Source organism: Pectinophora gossypiella, chromosome 11 (assembly GCF_024362695.1).
Source record: "Pectinophora gossypiella chromosome 11, ilPecGoss1.1, whole genome shotgun sequence".
NCBI classification, from domain to species: domain Eukaryota; kingdom Metazoa; phylum Arthropoda; class Insecta; order Lepidoptera; family Gelechiidae; genus Pectinophora; species Pectinophora gossypiella.
In genome coordinates this window covers 11740074-11766222 of record NC_065414.1, presented here as the reverse complement: position 1 = coordinate 11766222, position 26149 = coordinate 11740074, and the positions used below count along the sequence as shown (strand labels likewise).

At 39.6% G+C, this 26149-nt stretch overlaps 2 protein-coding genes across 2 annotated transcripts in view; both read right to left on the bottom strand.

Moving 5' to 3' along the window:
* The window catches only part of LOC126370824 (synaptotagmin-4), a 32725-nt gene extending 11042 nt beyond the window's left edge, over positions 1–21683 (bottom strand). Inside the window, exons 1-4 of the mRNA XM_050015846.1 lie at positions 21653–21683; positions 8100–8225; positions 6139–6296; positions 3605–3762 (exon numbers count right to left, since the gene is read on the bottom strand). Coding sequence (XP_049871803.1) covers positions 3605–3762; positions 6139–6296; positions 8100–8225; positions 21653–21683 — 473 coding nt within the window. The remainder of the gene's footprint in view (positions 1–3604; positions 3763–6138; positions 6297–8099; positions 8226–21652) is intronic.
* Positions 21684–22435: 752 nt separating this feature from the next.
* LOC126370598 (uncharacterized) lies at positions 22436–25478 on the bottom strand. Its single transcript, XM_050015553.1, has 2 exons — positions 25425–25478; positions 22436–23622 (listed from the first exon to the last, which is right to left on the bottom strand). The coding sequence occupies exon 2, from the start codon at positions 23524–23526 to the stop codon at positions 22603–22605; it is 924 nt and encodes a 307-aa protein (XP_049871510.1). The 5' UTR covers positions 23527–23622; positions 25425–25478; the 3' UTR covers positions 22436–22602.
* Between the last annotated feature and the right edge of the window lie 671 nt (positions 25479–26149).

The following is a 26149-nucleotide window of genomic DNA, read 5'->3' as shown; positions in this document are numbered from 1 at the left end:
AAATTCACGTGTATTCCATAAATTTCATGCCTGTCGATTACCGGTCCCTTTCTTTTTCAACGGATAAGATAATGACAGGTATAACTTAAAATAAAATTAGATGGCGTCTGCAGGAATTAACACCAATAATATTTTTAGATTATTGTGTAACGGGTCATTGTAAAGGACGATGGGTTGATTCTACGATCACCTTTCATCGCTTCGTGTCAGTGATTGCAAATTATCTTGTTAAGTATAACTTGTATGTGACTGACTGCACTAGCCCCCTTACTCACGGGTATGGTTTATGTACAGTCATGAGCAATATAATGTACCCACTTTAGGACTCTGTCGCACTTACATATTTGACATTTAGTGAGATTTACAGTTTAATTTGTTAAAAAAGTTAATGTGACATGGTACCAAAGTGTATACATATTAATGCTCGTGACGGTACGTAAGAATGTTTATAAACATAATCTCACGACTATATGTACTTATTTCATGTGTATTTCCAATTATAACATACAGGGTGCTAGTGATATCGTAACAAATACTGAAAGGATGATTCAGACCATGATTCTGAGTTAATATCAAGTCGACTTTTTTAGATTAACTTAGAATCATGGTCTGAATCATCCCTCAAAGTTTTCATTACGATGTCACTAACACCGTGTATAGTTTGCAAACATATTCTCCATTTTATTATTAATGTGATGTATTAGTAAGAAACCTAAGGGTAAACGCGATGCACCCTCTACCTGTATATATTTCTAGCTCCCGTATTACAAAACCTATTACTGTTTTTTTAACATTTTCTGCTGCGTATTTTTAAACCGCTTTATCGCGTACACAGAGCAGGCACAACGGCAGAGGTAACCGGTGAATGTCGATGTCATAAAACAAGATAGACAGGTTTTACTACTCAGCCCTAAATGGTACCTCGTATGAGATGGTATACTGAAAAAATGTGGGAATTCTTATTCTTCGTCGTTCCCTCACTGCTGAGGATCGTGACCACAGGTTATGGTTTTCCACTCAGTACAGCTATGTGGAGCGTGGACTGCTCTCTGCATGCTGCCGCCCGCCAAGTTATCTCCGTAGAGAGAATTAGATAACATTGCAGTGGTCACCCATGACCCAACTTGGCGCCCAGGGGGGGGGGGTCATGACCTGATAGCTGACTTGATATAATAGTCTCACAAAGTGATTTCAACAGTGTCCCCATCGAGAATCAAAGCCTAAACCTCCAGTACGTGAGCCTGACGCTCTAACGGCTAGACTACGGATGCTGTTGTATTGGTTACGGCTCTCAGGCAAAACTTCGCGTTAACGTTTACCTATCAGATTTCAAATACGTACTTACAAAGCATTGTCTTCTTCTATCAATTACACAGGGTCATATACAACTTAGTGCCCCTAAAAGACCCTAAACGTGCCAGTAAATTACCTAGGCCAGTAAAAATGTCTTCTAGCCTTCGTAACGGCCGGCCATATTAAGGTAACGATCAATTTATTGTGAACTTACCGAAATTAAGCACATACCTATCTCTCTCGGGCACTACGATATTACGAAATTGGAACGGCATTTTGAACAGTATTTCGTGTAATACATTTGGTTCGAAACTTTTTCGACATTATAGTTTTAGGGCCCTATCTCCAAGATATTTTGGTAAAATATTCGGGAATCGGTTAACGGTAACAAATTGGTTGCAACCAGTTGAGGTACCTCGCTTCTTCTAACGTGTGAGTTGTGAGGTGGATTACCAACCTCATCAACCCTGCCAAGGGTTACTATTGAGCCACCAAAGGCGCCTGACATGACTCATATAACGAACATGTACTTACATTAGTAAGTAGAAGCAGTAACCGGGACCGACGGCTTAACGTGCCTTCTTACTTTCGAACACTTAGGTGATCAGCCTGTAATATCCTAACCAAACCAGAGCTCACAAAGTGATTTTTGTGATATGGATTCGATCCCGGGTTCGAATCCCTCCGGATCGTGAGCCCGCCACTCAAAAAACCGCTTCTGTAAAAAACCGGTCCCGTCAAATCTTCAGGTTAGGTAAGCGGACCCTGTGAAAAAGGGATATTGCTAGGGAGATAATGATAATGCCTACTTACTAAAGTATAATGTTTTTCTATTATCCTAGACTTCTCGTGGAAACTTGGATTTAAGTGATCCCATTTTGTATGCATTCCGGAGAAATCTAGCAACTGGAAAATAATACTTATGTATAATATATTTTGATATTAAAGGTGGGTGGGTGCATACATACATAAACTCACGCCTATTTCCCACCGGGGTAAGAAGACTATGGAATTCCATTTGCTTCGATCCTGACACACTTCTCTTGCTTCCTCCACATTCATCAATCGTTTCATACACGCACGCCGGTTCAGAGTAGATCGTACTAAACCTTTTCTAAGGACATCTCCAATTTGGTCAATGTACGTCGTTCTAGGTATTTCTCCCTACCATCAACCTTCGCTTTAAGTACTTCTTTCTTCTTTTTTTCTTTGCTTTTCTTTTTTTTTCGCTTTGCTTTTTTTGTGGGTGGGTATTTTAGGTAAATAACAAATTATGCCTACCTAGTTTCGGCTCAGAGCTCATTATTATAAAACTTAAAATAAAACCTAAATAGCGGGGCGTAAAGGGTACCTACTTGCTCGCAAGTTTTTCCTATATTAAAGCTTTAATACACTCGAACATTGTAACTCCTGTGTGGTATACTGTACATGTATTGAGCCAATTATTGGTCGTGGAAAGGACAACGCTCTGGTTGAGTATTGATTTTGTGGCTTTTCCTGTGACGTGACATGCGAGGATACATGTAGGTACATTAGAAAAAAGATTGAAGTTTGAAATGGCTTTTCATGAATAGTGTGTTTACAGGGTATTAATGACACCGTACCGAATACCGTCGTAAAACTAATGACTTTTTAATAATATAGGCTCGCGTATGACTACAATCTCACCTAAAAAGTACACGCGTACTTGGCAAACTAGCAGCACTGAACTAGTAGCTACATAGTTAGTGTTTTTTAAACTGATTTTCAGTTCTGTACTTTTGCGTCATGAGCTGAATCACTTCCCTCAGTATTCAGTATCATCATCATTAATTTAAGAGCCACGCTCTTGTCGGTGTAGCATTTTCCATTCCAGTCTATCAAAGGCCAATTCCTTGACTTCCCTATAAGACACGACGTTAACTTTTTCTTTAATCTTTTCCATGTAAGCTCTTCTTGGTCTTCTTGGTTTGGTTTGTGGTTCTTAGTATTCAGTATAGAGGGGTTAAAATGGCCACATCCAAGAACTTCATCTAAGAAATCAATATTGACACTTGTTTGCATTGCGCACTTACTTTTATATGCGCAAATGTCAAATTGCAATGCTGCTTTCTTAGATGAATTGCTTCGATGTGGCCTAATGGACACGTTACACAGCCTAACGCCCATTCGGTTTAAATACAACTAACCGACTCAGACCCGACCCGCATTGGAGCAGCGTGGTGGAGTATGCTCCATACCCCCCCCCCCCCCCCCCCCCGGTTACCGACTCAGTAAGTATAAGTACCCGGTTGGCAATACTACAACGTGTTTGCTAAGACTAGGTACTAACCGCAGCTTGAAGTGCAGGTCGCCCAGCTTGCCCTCGGTCACCTCGGGCTCCACCGGCTTGGGCTTCTCCGTGGCGGTGGCATCGGCCAGCTCCTTGCTCAGGGGCGCAGCCTCCAGCGGCGGCGCGGTCGGCGTGTGCGGGCTCGTGCCGCCCGACGGCTGTGATTGATAGAATCAAAATATGAATCATTTATTCAACGTAATTATCGTAGTTGCGGGTCAATTTAACATTTTTGAATCAACGTGGAGCTCGGTGGCGCAGCGGTTAACGCGCTCGATCTGCGATTGTTGAAGTTAAGCAACTTTCGCAAAGGCCGGTCTTAGGATGGGTGACCACAAAAAAAAAGTTTTCCTCCGTGCTTCGGAAGGCACGTTAAGCCGTTGGTCCCGGCTGCATTAGCAGTCGTAAATAACCATCAAGGCGCACTGGGCCCGTGTGATGGTTTAAGGCCCGATCTCCCTATCCATCCATAGGGAAGGCCCGTGCCCCAGCTGTGGGGACGTTACTGGGCTGGTGATGATGATGATGATGAATCAACGTCATTTCGCATGGTGTTGGAACAGAAACACATCTTTTAAATCAATATACGTATCTAATCCATTCCCCATCAGCCATTTTATCGTTAGATTTATGAACATACATTTTACTAATGATATCACATACAATACAGGATGTTAGTGACTTGACCTTTGAGGGATGATTCAGACCGCGATTCTGAGTTGATATAAAGGAGAGATTCCCGTCGGAAAATTCATGATTTTTTTTTAAATTATTTCAGTTAAGTACATACTTTTTCGACGGAAAATTCCACTTGATATACCTCAAAGTATTCGTTACGATGTCACTAACACCTTGTATGTAGATGTCGATGAGTGTTGTCATAGCAAATCCTGTTTGATAAAGTGTAGGTAAGCACTTGCACTGTGAAAAAGGTACTAAACTGACAAAAGGTACCAAAATTGAAAAACCTTTACGTACCTAATCAATGTTGAAATGTTTGTGTCGGTGTTTTAAACTTGGAAGTGTGCGGCATTCGACGAAGAAGTGTTGAATATCACTAAGTATGCTGTGTGAATGGTGTATTTACTTCCGTGCTTACGTAAGTTCTAAATGGATATTTGTAAAAGACCAAAGATTCTAGGATAGTTTTGCGTTACTGGTATTGCTGTTGTCTACCGGTGTTCGAAGATCTACACCCATATACTTGTTATAGATGTAAAGTGTGTTTAAAATAAAATATAACTGACTTGTTCACTCTTGGTTAGGTTTACTTGTATCATACTAGCTTCCGAGCCATGTGTTATATCCGTTTTTCTTTTGTTTTTGATATGACTTATTGTGAATTTGCCGCAGATGGCATTAACTACTTGGCCGGACAAATGGGGAGCGCTGAGGGCTCTGACTCGGTACAAAATTTAAGACAACAGGCCTGAGGGTGCCCAGTTGGGCGCGAACCCTGGCGCAGGGCGTCGTCTGAGAGGATAATATTTGAAAGAATTATTCGACCGTAATTCGATAGCGGTAGACTACGCCAGCGGTGTTGGTAACGGAATCCTGGAGTGTTTGTTGTCGCGAGCTTATTAGCCTCTATGCCTAGAGTAATCGGCTCATCAGGAGTTATGTCCGTTCATAAAATTTACATAAACAGCCTATACACGTCTCGCTTCGGCATTGTTCATTATTAACCTATTCATTTCAAATGTACCACAAGCCCACCTCTGATGGTATGTGTGTCGTTGTCAATTTCACACGTCCATGACACCACAAACGGACAAACTTTTAGGTTCTCTTAGGTAGACTGTGGCTAAGGTAAGTGCGGAGTAATGATAATGACGCGCTTCACTGGAATGTTCTCGTACGTGTGTTTTATCTCTTTTCAAATGCTAACGAGATGACCTGTATTTTATAATTGAGGTACCTTACTTTGGATTTGTTTTTAACTACTTTTTTTCTTTCCATTTACTTATATTTACTTAAGTAAGTACATAGTCGTTACATGGCTCTTAGGAGCCTTTAGTGGCTCGATAATGGCATGGGACGATATGCACGGCACGCGCTCTCGAAGCGAGTAGGTTACAGCGAGTGGTGTCTCCATAGATAAATGTCACACGACTAATTATACGAAGCCCGTGGTGTACTTCTCCCGCTCATAACTCAATAAGTCAATCATGCAGATCTCACAATAAGTCGCTGTGGTCCTATGCTTCATCGGCTTGCTTCTAAAACGGGGAGCGCCAGTTAAGTACAGTTTTCACTAACACACTTGGCTCGACCATTATATACGACTCACCATCTATTGCATTGGTCTAATAAAAAGCTCGGTGTGGGTACTTAGTTTATCTTGCGATGGATATACCTCTGGCTACCTCATTTGTGATATACTCGTGAGCTTACGCAGACCTCGCTGATCATCAACTCCAGCACTGATACCAACTTACCGATCTCACGGGCGGAGTCGACGAGTTGGTCGACGACGACATCTTGCGGCCCTGCTGGAAGACCTTGTCAGTGTGGGGGAGACAGGAGGTACCGACCGGGGGCTGGCAGGACTGCGGCGGCGAGCCGGCGGGCGCGGGCGCGGTCGGCGAGGGACTCTTGCGCAGGTAGTGTGTTGCAGAGCCAGGTGAGCGCACGGCGGTCGCGCGCCGCGGCGGCTGGAACACGAGCGCCTTGTCCGGCGCGCGCTTCCCGCCTGTAGAGAGGATGTCTTTATGTAGACATTTGGATTGGTTAATTGCTTGTTTGTTGATTAAATATTTACTGGATAATTTCTACACTATTACTACTTAAGTACATTTTTTTAACCGGCGTGCGTGTATGAAGCGATTGATGAATGTGGAGGAAGCAAGAGAAGTGTGTCAGGATCGAAGCAAATGGAATTCTATAGTCTCTGCTTACCCCGGTGGGAAATAGGCGTGAGTTTATGTATGTATGTATGTATTTACATTTTTTTAAAGCAAGATTCCTCTCAATATAATTGACTAATTGAAGCTGTCGCTATGCCTGGGGGTTAGTCATGTTGCAGACGTACCAATCGAATAGGGTAACGGATAACTCGCGCGAATCGCGACGCTTAGGTACGCACCATGGTATATGACGTAAGGTATTTATTTGATTCGGGCGGGTTTTATGTACTTAACTCATGAATCTGATCGAAAAGTTTGCAAGTTAGCTAACCCCCTGTTGTGATAGAAACGACTATAGGTGTACTGTGTACAGTCATGAGCAATATAATGTACCCACTTTAGGACTCTGTCGCACTAACATATTTAACATTTAGTGAGACTTACATTTCAATTTGTCAAAAAAGTTAATGTGACATGGTATAAAGTGTACATATTAATGCTCGTGACCGTACAGTACACATAATTTCGGTGTGGCAGACATAATAATTATAATAATAAGTACATTCTTTACTAATATAAGGGTTCATGCATAATGTACAATAATATTAAACACATTTTAAATATTAAGTTTAAGCTAAATATCAAGTTTTTATGTTTTAGCTGTTTACAGTTAGAATAAGTTCATAATAAAGGCTACATCTATCTATCTATCTACATCTATCATTATAAACTTAGTCAAATGTTCACTAGTATCTGAACTAGGCCGAGTCTGTATCTTTGATACTAGTCTCTTGACACCGTGCCGAAAACGAATAGGGATGATTCAGACTGTGATTCTGAGTTATATCAATTGGAATTTTCAGTCGCAAAACTCATAGATATATAATGTGTTGTTGTTTTTAAAATTATTTTCAGTTCCATAATTTTGACCCGGTATGGGTGTTAGTGTCACCGCGACTATAACCAAGAGGGTATGTTATGTGTTGTTGTTCTGTTGTGACTGTCTCTCAAGATACCTACAGGTCTCCTAGTTTGAGACGGGGTTACCTTCTGCTTCTAAATAGCCACCATCAAAATTATATAAACTGTCAATGTAATTGAGAATAATATTTAAATTGTTGTGTGTGGAAATAAAACAATGGTGCTAATTCCTGTAAATACCATCTAATTTTAAGTTATATCTGTCATTTTCTTATCCGCCGAAAAGGAAAGCGACGGGTAATCGACAAGCATAAAATTTATGGAGCACACGTCAATTTTAAGCACAAATCTTAAACAACCGTCTAAAAATTTTACATTGGTCAATAACCCGACAGAATTAAGTTGACAGCACACGTAAAACGGTTTGCATACCAGCGAGGTACCTTTTTAATTCGCCCGGGTTATTCATTCATTTACTCATTCTTCCTAAAATTAAGAGCTGTCAATCATCCGTCCCTTTCCTTTTCGACGGATAAGAAAATGATAGGTATAACTTAAAGTAAAATTAGGAGGTGTCTGCAGGAATCGGAGCCAATATATTATTATTATTAAATAAAGTGCAATATCGGTAGTATTATGTCGTTACACGACGTCACATGTCGTAAGATGCGCAGCGCATAAATTTTTTACAGAGGTTGATTGTCTATTTGTTATATGAGGTTGCGTACCAAGTTTGTGCGCGAGCGTCGTGCGCCGGCGCGCCACCCAGCAGGCCAGCGCGGCGAGGATGGTGACGGCGGCGGCGGCTGCGCCAACCACCAGCACCCAGAATGTCGCGCCGTGCCACTCGCCAGCTGTTGACAAATAAATATATGAATCTGTTAATAAGAAATGCACATAACATAAACTGCCTATATACGTCCCACTTCCAGAATCCACACCACAATCAACCGGAGGGTATGGAGCATACTCCACCACGCTGCTCCATTGCAGGTTGGTAGAGGTGCTTTTACGCCTAATAGCCGGGACGAACTGCTTAACGTGCTTTCGGACAATCAGGTGATTCAAGCTTGCAATGTCCTTACCAAACAAAGACCAGTCTCACAAAGTAAAGTAGTAAGGAAGTATGCTCCCTATACACTTCAAAAGTGGGGTTGTTTCATAAAAACAGTCGACAACATTTTTTTATTATTTAGCATAAATCATTTTAAACGAGTCAGTAATTGCTATAGATTTAATTATCGACACGTATACTTCATAGTAAGCAGCTGTGTGCTCGTAACATAATCACATCTGCCTATTACTCAAACGTTACACGATATTTATATTAAACAATCTACACAAATTAGTTTCGTTGATAGCCGTTTTGTGGTTTTAGTGTTTAATGTATGTTGGCTGATTTTTAAGCTCAGTAAGTAACATAACATAAGCTATCCCAATTGGGGAAGTCAAAGGTACACACCTCACCGAAGTAAGTTAATAAGTAGGTTACTTCTAAACTTATAATACTTATAAGTAACCCAGAATAACATTACCAGATAACACCCACATATACAGGGTGTTCGTAACATCGTAACGGATACTGAGGGGGATGATTCAACTCATGATTCTGAGTTAATATCAAGTGGAATTTGCCGTCGGAAAAATGATGAAATGTTAGTGCTTTTTTTGTTATTTTCAGTTCCATACTTTTGCGACGGAAGATTCCACTTGATATCAACTCAAAATCAAGGTTAGAATCATCCCTTGAAATTTTCGTTACGATGTCACGTCACTAAGTCTCTGTATAACACGACAAAAATAAAATGTAGAAAAATAGAAGAGACGAGGCTGTAGTCTGAGAGAGTGACCCAAATATGTTTTGTTTACAAATCTGTGTCACAGCCCCAGCAAAAGGAATCTTCAAGAATATTGTAAAATATACAGAACATGCCCCCGCCGCGAGTTTGCGAACGTAGACTGCCGGTTGGGATAAGTAGGTACATCCCAAGAACGTATTCTAAATACGTCCCGTAAAAGTATCGTACGTCGGTGGTTTGATTTCGATTTATCTATGTACTTAAGTAAGATTTTATTCGCATCCAGTGAAATCAAAGATATTAGACGACGTCGATAGTTATTTTGAAATGACAATATCAAAGTATGAATTGTATTCTTGGAAAGCAAAGGCTTATCCTATATCTACAAACATATTTTCGCATTTTATCATTCCAAAATTGCAATGAAAAAGCAATAAGTAATAGGTTTTAATTGCAATTTTTGATTGAAAAATTAAAACCTATTATTGTGCTGTATATAACGGCCTCCGTGGTCCAGTGGTTGAGCGTTGGGCTCACGATCCGGAGGTCCCGGTTTCGAATCCCGGTGGGGACATATCACTAAAATCACTTTGTGATCCCTAGTTTGGTTCGGACATTACAGGCTGATCATCTGATTGTCCAAAAAGTAAGATGATCCGTGCTTTGGAAGGCACGTTAAGCCGTTGGTCCCGGTTACTACTTACTGATTTAACTAAGTAGTCGTTACATGAGCTATGTCAGGGGCCTTTGGCGGATCAATAATAACCCTGACACCAGGGTTGATGAGGTTGGTAATTCACCGCACAACCGACAACTACAGCAAACAACAAATGACAGAAGAAGAAGTGATGTTTATCCTCCCGATTCCCGGACTAGTCGTAGAATACGACAAAATAAATAAAAAAGATTTTCTTCTAATATTTATTCGTGGAATAACTCTCGATATATAACAGACGTCACCATTTCAGTATCCTGTGAATCATGTCCGATTCAACTCTTTACGTACCTACTCTCAACAAATTGAACTTGACTTTTCAAAGGAAGGAACAAATTGCTCACCTTTCACAACATCCACCTGTGCACATAGATTGAATCTAGAAATATATGTCAATCGGTTATTGTCAGTAAGTTATACGAATTCATTGTTGCTTTAGTATAAGTACTGAATTAAAGGAAATAGGAATTATTTTTGTGTTAAGTACTTCACTACAGCCTCCGTGGTCTAGTGGTTAGAGCGTTAGGCTCACGATCTGGAGGTCCGGGTTCGATTCCCGATGGGGACATTGTCGAAATCACTTTGTGAGACTGTCCTTTGTTTGGTAAGGACTTTTCAGGCTTGAATCACCTGATTGTCCGAAAAAGTAAGATGATTCCGTGCTTCGGAGGGCACGTTAAGCCGTTGGTCCCGGCTATTAGCCGTAAAAACACCTCCACCAACCCGCAGTGGAGCAGCGTGGTGGAGTACGCTCCATACCCCCTCCGGTTGATTGAGGGGAGGCCTGTGCCCAGCAGTGGGACGTATATAGGCAGTTTATGTTATGTACTTCACTACATGTCCATAGACAGCAAGATAAGCTAGGGGCGCCCAGACCGAAGTAGTTCCACACTTACGTCATTCCCTGGATACTTTATACAAAACACCTCGTTTTACACACACACTACACATTGACGTTATCGTACAAGCGCATCTCAGTGTGTGACGTCGAATCTGACGTCATACGATTGAAGACCAAAGGAAGACCGAGGGGGTGAGGTAAACCTAGCTCAGCCGCTGGTGGGGAGCGGAGAGTTGCCGTTCTAAACGTAATATTCTTTAGTCTATGCTTACGTGGACTTGTCTTCGCGGCACGGCAGCCGCGCCGCGTGCTGTGTGAATTATATCGACACCTTCGACCCGTAATAGCCGTACGATGCTTACCTACATTAGATAGCACTCGCTGCGTCTATCGGTCGAAACCCTCAATGTAATTCGCGCGGGTGACGTGCAGACATCGCCGACTTGTTTGCTGTCGCGAGCTGTCTGTCTCTCAAGCACTCAGACACCTAACATATCATCATTATGACAAAAAATAAAAAAATCTTTAACATTTTGTAGAAATTATTGTATTGAAAACTTAACCTACAAGTTTGTCTTTCATAATAACGTTGAGTAAGTATATTGATTTTGATTTTATTAAGACTTCGGTATTGAATACCGAAGCCGAAGTTATAGAATAGACCACTGGTCGCGGATGCTTACAAAAACATATATTTTTCGGTGTGATTTTGTACCCTTATCCTAATAGAGCGATAAAGCTTATAGAAACAAGAATATACGTGTTCATTTTGCCTTATTTTCTTTGTATGTTTATCTAACAAGGCAAACGAGGTGTTGGTAAGCCCCTTTATATTACAGGGGTGAAGGGTGACAAGTTTCCCAATAACGCCCGCGAACATAGTGACGTGGCCAATATGGCCAACGTTTACTCTACCTCTCCCTATTTGCGTCGTTTACCTACTTTCGCCTACTGACGTCTGTTTACACCTAATTTTACCTACTTACGTTTATTTGAGACTTTATTTTACGAACGTTTAAATGTGCTGCATAAATTGCTGTGTATGGTGAAATTGGTGAAATATGTATCTTTAATTTTACACTATCTCAACTTAACCTTGCCCTTCGTAATAATGAGGAAATTTATATATTGTAATACGTGATAGCTCTGTACAGAGTATCAATCAATCAATCAATAATACTATCGTAATAGTATCGTCGCGTCGCGTTGAGTATCGTCGCGTCGCGTCGCATCTCGGTGTGAACTGACCCTTCGGGGAAACAGGACTGATGATGTATTATATTATTATACTCTATAGTCCTTTGATTGAAGATGGTTTTGAAGATTTTTATATACTGAATAATTTTCGTCACGTAATGTTTTGAACACGGTACAAACGGCACGGCGCGGTAAATGATTTTATCATGTGCTAAGCGGTGACGGAATACATCGCGAGGAAATTCATATTCCCGAGAAATGAATTTTTGGAGGCATGGGACCTACCCTGTATTGGGCTGGTTTTCCCTTCGCGGGTTGGAAGATCAGACAGGTAATTGTTTTTGTAAAAACCGGACCTGTCAAATCTTCAGGTAAGCGGACCCTGTCAAAAACGGGATAATGCTAGGGCGAAAATGTCTTAAACACGGTACATACACCTAAGTAGTGGCAAAGACTTTTATGCAATAGTACAAACAATTCCGTAGCACAGCTACAACAACATAACTATATAAACTCCCGTAAAATGCTTAAACATCTAACAAATTCTGTTACTATTTGTTTTGAAGTGAGAACGGAATGTTTTCTTAGCACTTTCGTTACGCTGTAGCTCCTAGCTTCTAAGCTAAGCACTCCGATACATTTCTCGAACCATCGTAGCTTCGCGTAGCAATTCGTAGACGTCCGTAGCACGTCATTAGCGGTTACGGGTCTATAAAAAACCCTTCAAGGGTCCGTCACGGGCTATTTACGCACAATTGCAGGCTGATGTTGTTAGGTACCTGCGTTAGTACTTTAGGTTACGTTTTGCAAGAGTAGAGACGGAAAAAATGGAATTTTTCATACTGTTTATTTTTATATCATATTCTACATAAACACACTCACGTAATTCCCAACAGGTTAGGCAGAGCCTTTTCAAACGGCGTTCCCCAAAAACACGATAGATTGCGTTGTTAAGTTTTTTCTTCGTTTAAACTTCTAATTTCATCAACACATATGCATCTTTTATCTTTGTTTTTGGGTATAAATGATGACCCTTTTTATTACACCAAGGTACAATTACAACTTCCACCCATTTTATTCTGATCAAAATAAAGAGAATCAATATAAGTAGCAACATCATTCTATAGGTACATAATTTTATCCAAATATCAAGCAACAATTAGTTATATATACAGGGTGTTAGTGACATCGTAACGAAAACTTTGAGGGATGATTTAGGCCATAATTCTGAGTTGATATCAAGTGGAATTTTCCGTCGCAAAAGTATGGAACGGAAAATAATTTAAATAAGCTCTAAAATTTTCATGACTTCTCCGACAGGAAATTCCACTTGATATCGACTCAGAATCATGGTCTGAATCATCCCCTTCAGTATTCGTTACAGTGTCACTAACACCCATACCTACTTGTATGGCTACTGTATGTACTTGTACGGGGTGTAAGTGACATCGTAACGAATACTGAGAGGGATGATTCAGCTGATTATTCTGAGTTAATATCAAGTGGAATTTTCCATCGCAAAAGTATAGAATTGAAAATAATTTAAAAAAACTAAAAAAATAACATGAATTTTGCGACGGAAAATTCCACTTGATATTAACTCAGAATCATGGTCTGAATCATCCCCCTGAGTATTCGTTACGATGTCACTAACACCCTGTATATTTCTGCCATTACATTACATTTTTGAATAATTATGTACCCCAGCAAAAAATAGGTAATTATCACTTTAAAAGTGAACAACGCCATCTATCGTGTGTTTGGGGCACGTCGATTGGAAAGTCCCTCATTGAAAAACAACATGCAGCTACTTTTGATGTGTTGTGCTATGATGGATAGACAATGATTCATCGCATTCATCTTTGGATATTAATACCAGAGAGTTGTTTTTTGTAAACTTCTTGTAACGCTGTCGCCCAAGTAGTTAATGACATCTCATGTCAATAAAATAGCGCACCCAAATAGCACTTTCGGGCTAAACTTTCTCACGTACAGTCATGAGTAATATCATGTACTCACCTTGAACCCTGTCGCACTATCATTTTGACATTTAATGAGACTTACGGTTTAATTTGTCAAAAAAGTTAATGTGACATGGTATCAAAGTGTATACATATTAGTACCGTACGTACACCGCTTTAGATCCTGATCTTTTAAATCTTCGTCTCATTACAAACTTACCGTGAAAGTTCTTTAAATATTTCCGTGTCTGACGTATTTCGTGGAGAATAACCACAAAACGCCCGGTATGTATGGTCGAGAACATTTACGCAAGTTTGAAGTGAACACGTCCTTTGGGATGAATAACGTTTCTGTAATCTTCTGGAACATGTAGGTATTTTAAAGTAATTATACCGCGTGACAAACTACACACGCTCACTTTTAGGAAATTATTTTATATATTATACTATAATATTATATTATTGTGGCGCGCTGGAGGAGATATTCGATTTATAAATAAGCTGGTATTGTTATAAAAAATAGCATCGTAATATTATGCGTATTTGTTTTTATTTCTTGTTTTCTTATTTTGTTTTGTTTTTTTATTATATTTGTTGTATGTTTTAATTTTATGTATTTATTAAAACATAATTGAACGGAAGATAGATGGAAAAAGAGGAAGGGGAAGACTAAGAAGAGCTTACATGGAACAGATTAAAGAGAAAGTGAACGAATGAGTGAGTGAGTCTTATAGGGAAGTCAAGGTGTCTTTCATAGACAAGAACGGAGAATTCTATAGTGTAGAATTCTCCGTTCTTGTCTATGAAAGACACCTCCGTTCTTGTCTTGAAAACAAGCGCGTTTTTTATTAATGATGATCGTGAAGAAGCCCACATTCCCGAGAAATGCATTTTCGGAGATGTGACTTAACCTGTATCGGCCTGGTTTTCCCGAAGCGAGTTGCAACCTCAGATAGGCAGTCGCTTCTGCAAAAAATTGGACCTGTCAAATCTTCAGGTTAGGTAAGCGGACCCTGTGACAAACGGGATAATGGTAGGGGGACGATGATAATATAAAACCTTCAGAATTAATATAAGTTACGAACAGAATCGACACTCGCCTCCCCGCACCGAATCATCATCATCAGCCCATTAACGTCCCCACTGCTGGGGCACGGGCCTTCCCTATGGATAGATAGGAAGATCGGGCCTTAAACCATCACGCGGGCCCAGTGCGGATTGATGGTTATTAACGACTGCTAATGCAGCCGGGACTAACGGCTTAACGTGCCTTCCAAAGCACGGAGGAGCTCGAGATGAAAACTTTTTTTTTTGTGGTCACCCAGCCTATGACCGGCCTTTGCGAAAGTTGCTTAACTTCAACAATCGCAGACCGAGCGCGTTAACCGCTGCGCCACTGAGCTCCCCGCACCGAATCATGTTACCGCAACTGTCCCCGCACACAGGTTATTGCTACAGGCTCTTTAGCCTCGATTGAAAAAGGAACCAGGGAAATTTTAACTCAACAGTTAATTGAATAAAGTTTAAACTTCAAATTATTCCGAGCTAAATTGGATAAATGAACTATTATAATGTTTTGTTAACCCGAGGAGCAATTAGGGGGAGTAGTTTGTGGATTGTTACAAACATTAATAACTTGCTACATAAAGGTCAAGTCTATTTATGTTTACCTAACCGGAAGGGTAAACATTGAAAACATAATGTGTAAATCAACATAGTGATGATGATTATATTTTCATTACCCTAGTAGCGGTCTCTGTGTTCCAGTAGCTGAGCGTTGGATTCCGAAATCACGAATCCCGGTGGGGACATATCACAAAAATTACTCTGTGATCCTTAGTTTGGTTAGGACATTACAGGTTGAGCACCTGATTGCCCGAAAGTACAAAACCAATCCGTGATCCGTGTGTCGTTGATCCGTGCTTCGGAAGGCACGTTAAGCCGTTGGTCCCGGTTACTATTTACTGATGTAAGTGAGTACTCGTTACATGAGCCATGTCAGGTGCCTTTAGTGGCTCAAACATAACCCTGATACCAGGGTTGATGAGGCTGGTATTCCACCTCACAACCCACACGATAAGAAGAAGAAGATCATCCTAGTGACATCTGGTTTTCACGGGGTCCGTTTGCCTGTCTGACCTTCCAACCCGCGAACGGAAATCCAGCCCGATACAGGTTAGGTCACGTAACTCCGAAACGCATTTCTCGGGAAGGTGGGTTCTTCATAATCTTTTCCTTCACCGCGGAGCACGTGATAATCCTTTTATATTCAAACATGAATTTGAAAATTCATGCGTTAGGATTCGAACCTGCGCACTCATAGTAAGGGTTCTCGTTTATAAATTGCTTCCCCTCTTAAATATACGGATAGAAATACGTTGATGGCGTCGTTCGCGGCCTCTTAATGTAATGGTTCTCAGATGTTCAAGGGTCTGCTTAAATCAGTTATATATTGGAGACAGGTCGCGGCGCCTTAGGGACTGGTAGAGCAAATAGTAACCTTCCGGAATGATATGCTCATGAGTATATTCCCAATTGGGGCACAAGGACATCCATTGGAAGAAAAACTAAAGGCCGTGTATCATCTGGTAAGTAACTCGTAATCATGAATTGTGTCTTCGTTATCTTGGGCAGAGGTTAAATATTTTATAAAAACCGGCCAAGTGCGAGTCGGACTCGTGCACCAGGCGTTCCGTACCATTGACTAGTTAAACAACAGTAGGTAAGTACACAAATTTCATGTTGGCATTATTGATATTGAGCAAAAAACGGGCAAAAATCGCGTTTGTTGTATGGGAGACCACTCAAATATTTATTTTCATTTATTTTGTTTTTAGTATTTGTTGTTATAGCTTTTTTTTTACTTATTGTAAATGCCGCAGATGGCACTGACTACTTGGTCGGACAAATGGGGAGCGCTGAAGGCTCTCACCCGGTTGTTGTTATAGCGGCAACAGAAGAAATATATAATTTGTAAAAAAATTTTACTGTCCAGCTATCGCGGTTTTTGAGAGGACAGACAGACAGCGAAAACTTAGTAATAGGATTCCGTGTTTACCCCTTGGGTACGGAGCCTTGAAAAGGAGAAAATTTCCTCCCATAAATCCATGAATGCGTAATAAGAATTATCGATGAAAGTCGATTCTTAGTCACCAGTATTATTATAGATCGCCTGCGTTGGCGGTGAATATTAGTTCCAATGACGCCATTTCCCATGGTAGGTGATTTTCATGAAGGACGATCTGAAAACACATCAGGGCTCTTTCGAATCGTACGCGATCTCAGAATTTTCAGATTTGTATGAAATTATAGGAAATCACTGTTGCTGAACGGATAAAATCTTTGTATAACTTTATGTGTGATACATACACACATACATAAACTCACGGGTGGGCAGAGCCACAAGTAATCAAAGGCAACTCGCAGCCACTGTTGATACAATGTCGTAAGCTGGATATGATGAACCTTATGGTGATAAGGGATCGGCTTATCGCTCATAACATTAGTTCATCATGTTAGAGGACCTTCGGTTTTTACGACACGCCCAGGAAGACAAACAGCTGAACGTTTTCTATGTTTTTTATTTGCTCCCAGAACAGCATAGAAGCAATGTATGTCTATGTATGATATTGATTATAATTCCATACGAAACTGATAATGCTAACAGCTCGTACGATTCGGAATAATTTGTATCAGCATAAAATGGATATTATGGTGACAAATTACAAGTCAATCCATCGTGTCGGTAAAAATAAGCGAATCGTTTACTTCGAGCCTAGAAAAATAAGGAAAGTCCTACAGATTAATGCAGTTGTTCTACTTTCTCAGGAGTCTAAATTCAATTATACTAAATGCGAAACGATAAATAAACATAACATAACGCGGCGTCACGCGTGTAAGCAGAAGTGTATAGTATACAAGGTGTTAGTGACATCGTAACGAATACTGAGGGGGGATGATTCAGACAATGATTCTGAGTTGAAATCAAGTGGAGTTTCTTGTCGGAATGTTCATGATTGTTTGTGTTTTTTAAAATAAGTTTCCACTTGATATTAACTCAGAATCATGGTCTGAGTCATCCCTCAAAGTTTTCGTTACGACGTCACTAACACCCTGTATACAAACTATAAAGTCATGACACTACAATGTAAGTCACGTGTACTCCGAACATACGTATCACGGATCCGTATCACGGATTACGGTAAATAAATTCCTTCATTATTACCAAGGGTAAGCAATCAAGGAGAGAGTTATTCTTTGCAGTTGGCGGACTTCACCCCATCACCCGTCACCATTTCCCCCTCCTCCTTTTGCCCTGCACGTGACACCACGTGCCCACTCGTCACAATAATATACGCTATACTTACCACAATCATATCAAACACGCTACCAGTATTTACGATTTTAATACTCTCCACTCACAGAGGGCCCGAGACCGGTAGTTTGTACGAAAACATGGCGCGGTATTATGTAAACGCCTGCACATTATGTAAAGGCCATTTTCTGACACACACACAAAAACAAGATAATAAGAACATTTATTTATTTATAAAACATTAAATACAATAAAAGTTACATCCAGCATAAATATACATATATATGTTACCGGCCAAACCCGATTTTAGGCCAAACTAGTTTTGCCTAGGCTAAACTAGTTCATCCTATGTACGATCGGATAAACCGGTACAGACTAGGCCAAACTGGTCTGTCCTAAGGGTGATAGGAGAAACTAGTTTATCCTAGGAGGAACTAGTTGAGCCTAATAAAAATAAGTTCACTTCAGGATAAACTAGTCTGGCCTAGTCTATACTAATATTTCCTAGTCAGAAATGTTTAAAGTCGGCGCCGTATTTACCTGGACTAGAATGACAGTTATGTTTTAAGCTAAAGTAGTCTTTACGAACGAGACACAAAGTGTATAATGCGTTGTGTTCATTGTCGAGCCATACTTATGGCAAAATAAGCTTTGATTGTTCGGTAGTAAAGTCAGGTAGTAAAGTACTTAATTTACAAATTACAAATGATAAATACATCTTGATTTTATAACTAGTATTTCTGGTATTTTATTATTCCCTGTTAGCATAAAATAGGCTAAGCTAACTACGTAGCTTTCTTGACGTGTACCCATTCATAGAAGGCCCAACCAGTTTCTCCTAGGCCAGACTAGTTTATCCTGAAGTGAACTTATTTTTATTAGGCTCAACTAGTTCCTCCTAGGATAAACTAGTTCCTCCTATCACCCTTAGGACAGACCAGTTTGGCCTAGTCTGTACCGGTTTATCCGATCGCACATAGGATGAACTAGTTTACCCTAGGCAAAACTAGTTTGGCCTAAAATCGGGTTTGGCCGGTAACATATATATCGATACCGCGATATCATTCTAATGAACATCGTCTATGCTTTTTGTAATTGTTTAGTGAATTTTTTTTTGTGTGTGAATTTAATATGCTGGAGGATATAAATATACACACATAACAATAAAAGTTATATATGAGAAATGATCAATTCTAAGATCTGGTTACGACAATACATACCATAAATGTTTGTATAAAAAAAGCCAGTAGCTCTATCGCGTTCAAAGTTTTCACAATAAATCTCACAGCCAATATAGTTAAGTACTACTCAGCTAGCAGGAACTTTCCGACGCCCACACAAATTCCAAGATTAAATTGAATGTCAGTGGTTGCTCTTCACTATATAGAAAATAGTCTTAGCCACAGAAGGGACACACTTTAAACGATTACAGGTAATCGGTACTCGGTACCATAGGATGTACATTTAGGTTCTACAAGGTACTAAATAATTAGGTACGCTGTCGTGCAATAATTTTTAAAAATAGAACGTAATGACATTCGACACTTTACGACCCACGTTCTTAAAAGTCACCAACGGCAACGCTCGCTGATTGTATCCTATATACGTGAATAGAAGATAATTTTTGAAGAAAATATAAAATCTGTACCCATGTAAAACTCCCGCGTATAAACTAATTGTTTTGCAAAAATTTCGTGACACGACTCTCGTTGTAGGTAATTATTCCAAAAATACCACGTTGATGGGAAAGTTTTCTGAAAGAGTTTAATTACAAAGAGACTATAATACATCACTACGTTTGTTAATAATAAGTGCTTATAAAATGCGTCATTTCTCATTGAATTTACACCATACTATGACGTAAGCGATCGTCTTTTGTTAGAGAATCGCAGAGTGATTTTTATAAATAGAACGTCAAAAGAACAGGGACAATTTTAAATTACTTTCCATTTCAACATTAGCCTTTATAGAACTTCGTTTCATGAAAATATTAATGTCTTTGAATTTCTAAACGCAATACTGTTTAATAATTGAGTATAATGTAAATTATGTTATCATGCATAACAAAACCGCCCACCTGAAGTACCTAAAATAGACGCATTTAAATATTGTTCATTGTCTCTCTAAATCAGTACCTATCTAGAATAATTTACAGGAAACCTACACTTTTTGATTATCATTTTTGTAGGCTTACACATTTTCGTATACTTAATAATATTTTTATGATAATGATCAATCGTCAGTCACATGTCGTCTATAAGTACTTACCACAAGCCAGATAACTGCATCTTAAGCTCAATGCTCAATGACAGCTTAATGGTAAAGTTTAGAAGGAATAATTCACACAGAAATCAGGGGTACTAAAGTTTCATACAAACTCCGGCTTACCGAGTTTAAAACGAAACAAACATTTCCAACAATACCCATTGATAGTATAGAAATATAAAGTTGGAAGTAGATTGGAAGTTGGTTCATCGCAACTATGCTTTACGAGGGGTGCGAAATAGGCTGAAAATTCAGGTGGGAATTTCCCCCGGGATCGAGATTTATATGAAAATTCCTCGACGACTTTGGTGATATCATATTTGTACCTCTACCTAATATCTTATAGGCGTTATTGACGCATGTGATGTGTGTGTGTGCGCGGAAACATTAAGGAAACCTGCCGTTGCGGCACGAATTATAACGAAGGCTTCGACCAATAGCCGAACGACGTTTATCCACGTAGATAGCATTCGCTGCGTCGATTGGTCGAAGCCTTCGATATAGTTCGCGTCTTTCGCGGCGCGGTTGCCGTGTAAACCCTGCATATAGTATAGAAAATATAGAAATACTAATCCACCGTTTTTGGTTTTAAGCTGCCTGTTTGAAGTGACTTAACGTATTTTGGTCACGGATGATATTCAGTACTTGGCCGGACAAATCGTCGCTGATGTCGCTAATTGACGTATCTGACATTTTTGGCGATTCTGATTTGCACCTTTTGCTTCACTACATAGTATAAAACAAAGTCGCTTTTTCTGTCCCTATATCCCTATGTACGCTTAAATCTTTAAAATTACGCAACGGATTTTGATGCGGTTTTTTTTAAATAGATAGAGCGATTCAAGATGAAGGTTTATATGTATAATAACATCCATTATTATTATTATTATTATATTAAATAGTGGAGAAATACTGTTAATTTTGAGGTTTTTAATGTGATGTCGTAAATAATTTAATTTTTTCCTCAGCATTACACCCGAGCGAAGCCGGGGCGGGTCGCTAGTTGTCAATAAGACACAAATTATTTAAGCAAAATATTGCAGATACGTCAGTTTGCATAATCAGCCACGAAATGGGACACTGCTGCTTCTCCAGTTTAGTTTAGTTTCGGTAATTATAATGAATAGCGACAGGGGGACGGGCCCTCAACTCGTCACGTTTAGCGTCGAGGGTCGAGGTCTGCCGTACTCTGTTGCTCGAACTCGTGGACTCGTCTCATCACAAGTAAAAATTGAGGTCACATTTTTTTACCTGGATTGATACTAGCGTGTCTATTGGGGGTTTTATTATCATAAATCACAACCGTATTGCTTTTTCAAACAGGCGTTTTCTTGGTTTTCGCTATAATGCGACGTTATCTTTCATGACAAGTTGTTATTAATAACATCAACTAATTTGAACAACTAACAACCAATAGCAACTAATTTGATATTGGCAATCTCAGCAGCGAGTATTTAATTTCATTATTTAGGTTCTATATGCGGAAGCTTGTAATTGGCCTCATTCTAGCTTATGTTTGTACGTATTTATTAATGATTAAACGAACTTACCTGTATGTGAAGTTCTATCATAATTATACGAGCTGCTTCGTCCGAAGAGATTAGCATAAGATACATGTAGTAGCACATACGGTGTCGCCTTATCGCACTGTTTAGTTGAGAAATATAAAACAAAAAATGTCAAAAAGTGGCGGGTAGATTGTTTCCCGCTCAGTTAGTAATCCACATTTCGTCATTTAGTTAAGAGAGATAATAGTAGGGTATTGGTGATATTTCACGCACTGGGGTAGAACATAGGGTGGGTGGGATGCTAATCTCTTCGGACGAAGCAGCTCGTATAATTATGATAGAACTTCACATACAGGTAAGTTCGTTTAATCATTAATTATACTCGTGCTTCGTCCTCGAGATTAGCATAAGATACATGTAGATCTTGAGAGATCACGTGAAATATCAAATAATAGAAATAAAATTCTATCAATTATAATTTTAATTTCTAACAACATAAAATGACTTCTTGTATAAAAGGAAAACAACAATATTTTTTAAATGAATAAATAAATTAAGCTAATTGTGCTTAGGTAAATTATAATTTATATTGTAAATTAATCATTCCTGATTTATAAGTTTAATATAATATTAGTGTAACGAATCGTTATTTATAATAGATCTAGCAAATAACTCATGATCGATTATGTCCCCAACAACTCTGTTGTAGAATCTACCAAACACATTAGAAGATCCGCTCCACCCAGCGGTCTTCCTTATAAGATCCAAATTAACTCCTAGCTGGTGCGCCCTAGAGGTCGCAGCGTGTCGCGTACTGTGTGCCGTGAACACAGACACGTTTATACCGCACTCGCTAAGAGTGCTTTTTACCCACCGACTAAGTGTTTGAGATGATACCGATTTATGTGGTTTTTTAATACCGATAAAGAGGTAATGATTATTGCCTCGCAAGGAGTCAGTCATGTCTAAGTATCTAAGCAATACATTAACAGGACAAACCTCTGGTCGGTCTCGAAAATAAGGGAGGACGAGTACAGGTTGTAAGGAGCCAATACGAGACGTCTTAATCAGGTCAGGGATTTTTATTATTACCTTATCAGGAAATCGTTCAATATTATTAATATTAATCTTGGACAAGGTCTGTAACCTATGAGCGGTTACAAGAGCTAAAAGAGTTGAAATTTTTTTTGAAAGTTTATCGAGATTTAAATTTTCATTAGGATACCAGGTAGCCAAAGTGTCCAGAACAGTTGATGTGTCCCAGGTCACGTTATATTTGGGTAAGGGTGTACGGAGTTTAAAAACACCTTTAAAAAACCGTTTCATACGGTCATCGTTACCAACGTGAACACCGAGTATCAACGACAAGGCTGATCTACAACTATTAAGGGTCCCGTATTGAGCACCTGCTTCAAAAAGTTTCGTTAGAAAATATATTACGTTAGGAATTGATGCTTCAAAGACATTAAAATTATGAGCATTACAAAATTGATACCACTTCCTCAAACACGTGTCGTATTGCCTGACCGAACTGTCAGAAAGTGAGGCTAACATAATCTGGATGGATGATGGCGGGACTCTACGCCTCAAGAACGATTGGCGGACAACAGCCCGGCAACCAGGGTAACTCGCTGGTGGACGGCTCGGTTGCTGCAATGAGACAGGATTAAATTTCGACTAGGTTCGAATATAATCGGCTTGGAAACAAGAAGTTTTCTGAATAATGGATACCACGGCTGTGTGGGCCATAAAGGGACAACGACTATGCCTGTGGCTTTATCTTTTATTATTTTCCTAATTGTTTTTAATACCATAGTAAATGGCGGGAAAGCATATAAATAGAAATCTGACCATGATAACGTAAAAGCATTTATGGCATATGCGTCAGGATCTCTGTGCCAAGACACGTATTTGGTACATTTCTTATTGATTCGACTAGCGAAAATGTCTATTTCGGGAATCCCAAACTTATTGATGATCTTTTGAAAAGCAAAATCATTTAGTTCCCACTCAATATCTGGGTGGTTCTTTCTAGATTCTGCATCTGCAATGACATTTTCAGTCGATTTTATGTACGATGCAAATACAATAATAGCCCTAGACTCGCACCATTGCCATAAATCCTTCGTTACTTGTGTGAGGTGTGGGAACTGAACGCCACCCATACGGTTTATGTACGATATGGCTGTGGTATTATCAATTCGAAGAAGAATTTGACAATTTTTCATAGATTTGGCAAAGACTTTTAACCCAAAAAATGCTGCAAGAATTTCAAGATAATTAATATGCATCGTTCGCTCCTGCTCTGACCACGAGCCACTTGCAGTGTTATCCCCACATGCTGCTCCCCACCCCGTAGTCGAAGCGTCACTGAAAATTTCCATGCAATAGTCATCATATTTAATTTTATTTGCCGGCAGTAAAATAGCCTGTAACCACCAGTCAAATTCAGCAGAAAGATATGATGGTAAGTTCATGAATCTGTCATAATTCTCCGGGTCATCCTTTAGATTTAAATATTTGCATCTTTCAAAAGCCTTTGTGTACAGCCAGCCGTATTCTACGGCTGGGCAAGCAGAGTTAAGCATACCTACAAGACGAGCAAATTCTCTTATTCTGCAATGTTTCAAAGATTTGAAGCGATTTAATTCGTTCTCAATTTTTGTGATTTTGTCATCAGGTAGGCTAACTTGGAAATTTTCAGTGTCTATTACGTAACCTAAGAACTTGCAACGCCTACTAGGTGTGAGAGAGCTTTTTTCGGTATTGATAATAAAGCCTAAAGAAGTTAACAGTTGCTGTGTAGCGTAAATGTTGGCTACGCAAGCGTCATACGAAGAACCGAGTAAAAACATGTCATCTAAATAAACCGTAGATAGATATCCACAGGAGCGAAGCAATTTCACAACAGGTTTCATTACCAATACAAAGGGTGCAGTATTTAGACCAAACGGTAACACATTGAATTCATATAACTTGCCATCAAATATGAAACGAAGATACTTTTTTGAATTTTTGTGAATTGGAATTAAAAAGTATGCATCTTTCAAATCCAAAGTGCTCATGAAGTAATTTTCAGAAACTAGTTTTAAAGCCGTACGAAGGTCTTCAAGCTTAAAATGTTCAGTATCTATGAAATCATTAAGGTTTTTCAAATTTAAGATAAATCTGTGTTTACCATTTGGCTTCGGTACTAAAAATATACTCGATATGAATTGACCCTCACATGGTCGACACTGAGATATTGCACCCATTGTCAAGAGGTCTGTAATACATTTACCTATTTGTATTTTTTCTGTACTAGAATAATTGTGATTCATGGGAGGATTACTTTGTACAACTGGCCTTGAAAACGGAATTTCATATCCAGCTATCCACGACAAAACTACAGTATCACTGGTTAAAAGTGACCACTGGGTAAAATACTGAGAAAGCCTGCCGGCGTATCTCACCGGGACATCTAGCGGCGGTTGTAATTGGTCTGCGATGCCTGCGCCGGCGCTCGCTGCGATGGTCGTGAGGAGTTCGCGTGCTGGTTCCTCTGAGCAGGCTCCTTCGCCCTCTGAGTCCCCTGTTGCCTGCGACCCGGGGGAGGAGCCTTCCAGTTTAAATTATTCCTGGTATGTTGTCTAGATGGTCCTGGATTTTGTTTGTTCTTGGCCGGTTGTGTAGATTTTATTGTAGATGTGGTGGGAACTGATTTTAAATCTGCCCCCGATTTAGATATTGATTTTGCAGTCTTAATTACCTCCACTACATCAGAGCCAAATAGAAACTTATCAATTTTTGACTTCACGAGGTGTTCCCTTATGTCCTTTTTTATGTTATTAAGGACAAAATTACGCCGCGTGACTGAATCAGCATGTTGACAATCACACAAAAGTCGACTTCCATCCATTAAGAGTTTGATAATCTGTGTGTCCTTATTCTCTCGAGATAACAATATTGTTAAAGCTTCACTAATACATGAAATTGCACAACCGACTTGTTTCTGTTTCGCTTGGATGCTTCGGTCTCTTTTATATATAACATCGGGTATAGCAGCCTTAACTTCAAGATTAAGTTCAGGAGCGCCAACACAATTACAATTACCAGGTGGTAAATATCTGTCATGTAACTCCTTCCGAATTTCTTTGGGCATTCCCTGAGTAAGCAGGTGCTTAAGCCGTAACGCCAA

What these genes read in the sequence shown, in the direction of transcription:
- LOC126370598 (XM_050015553.1), bottom strand. Translation starts at nt 23,526, where the DNA reads ATGTTAGCCTCACTTTCTGACAGTTCGGTCAGGCAATACGACACGTGT.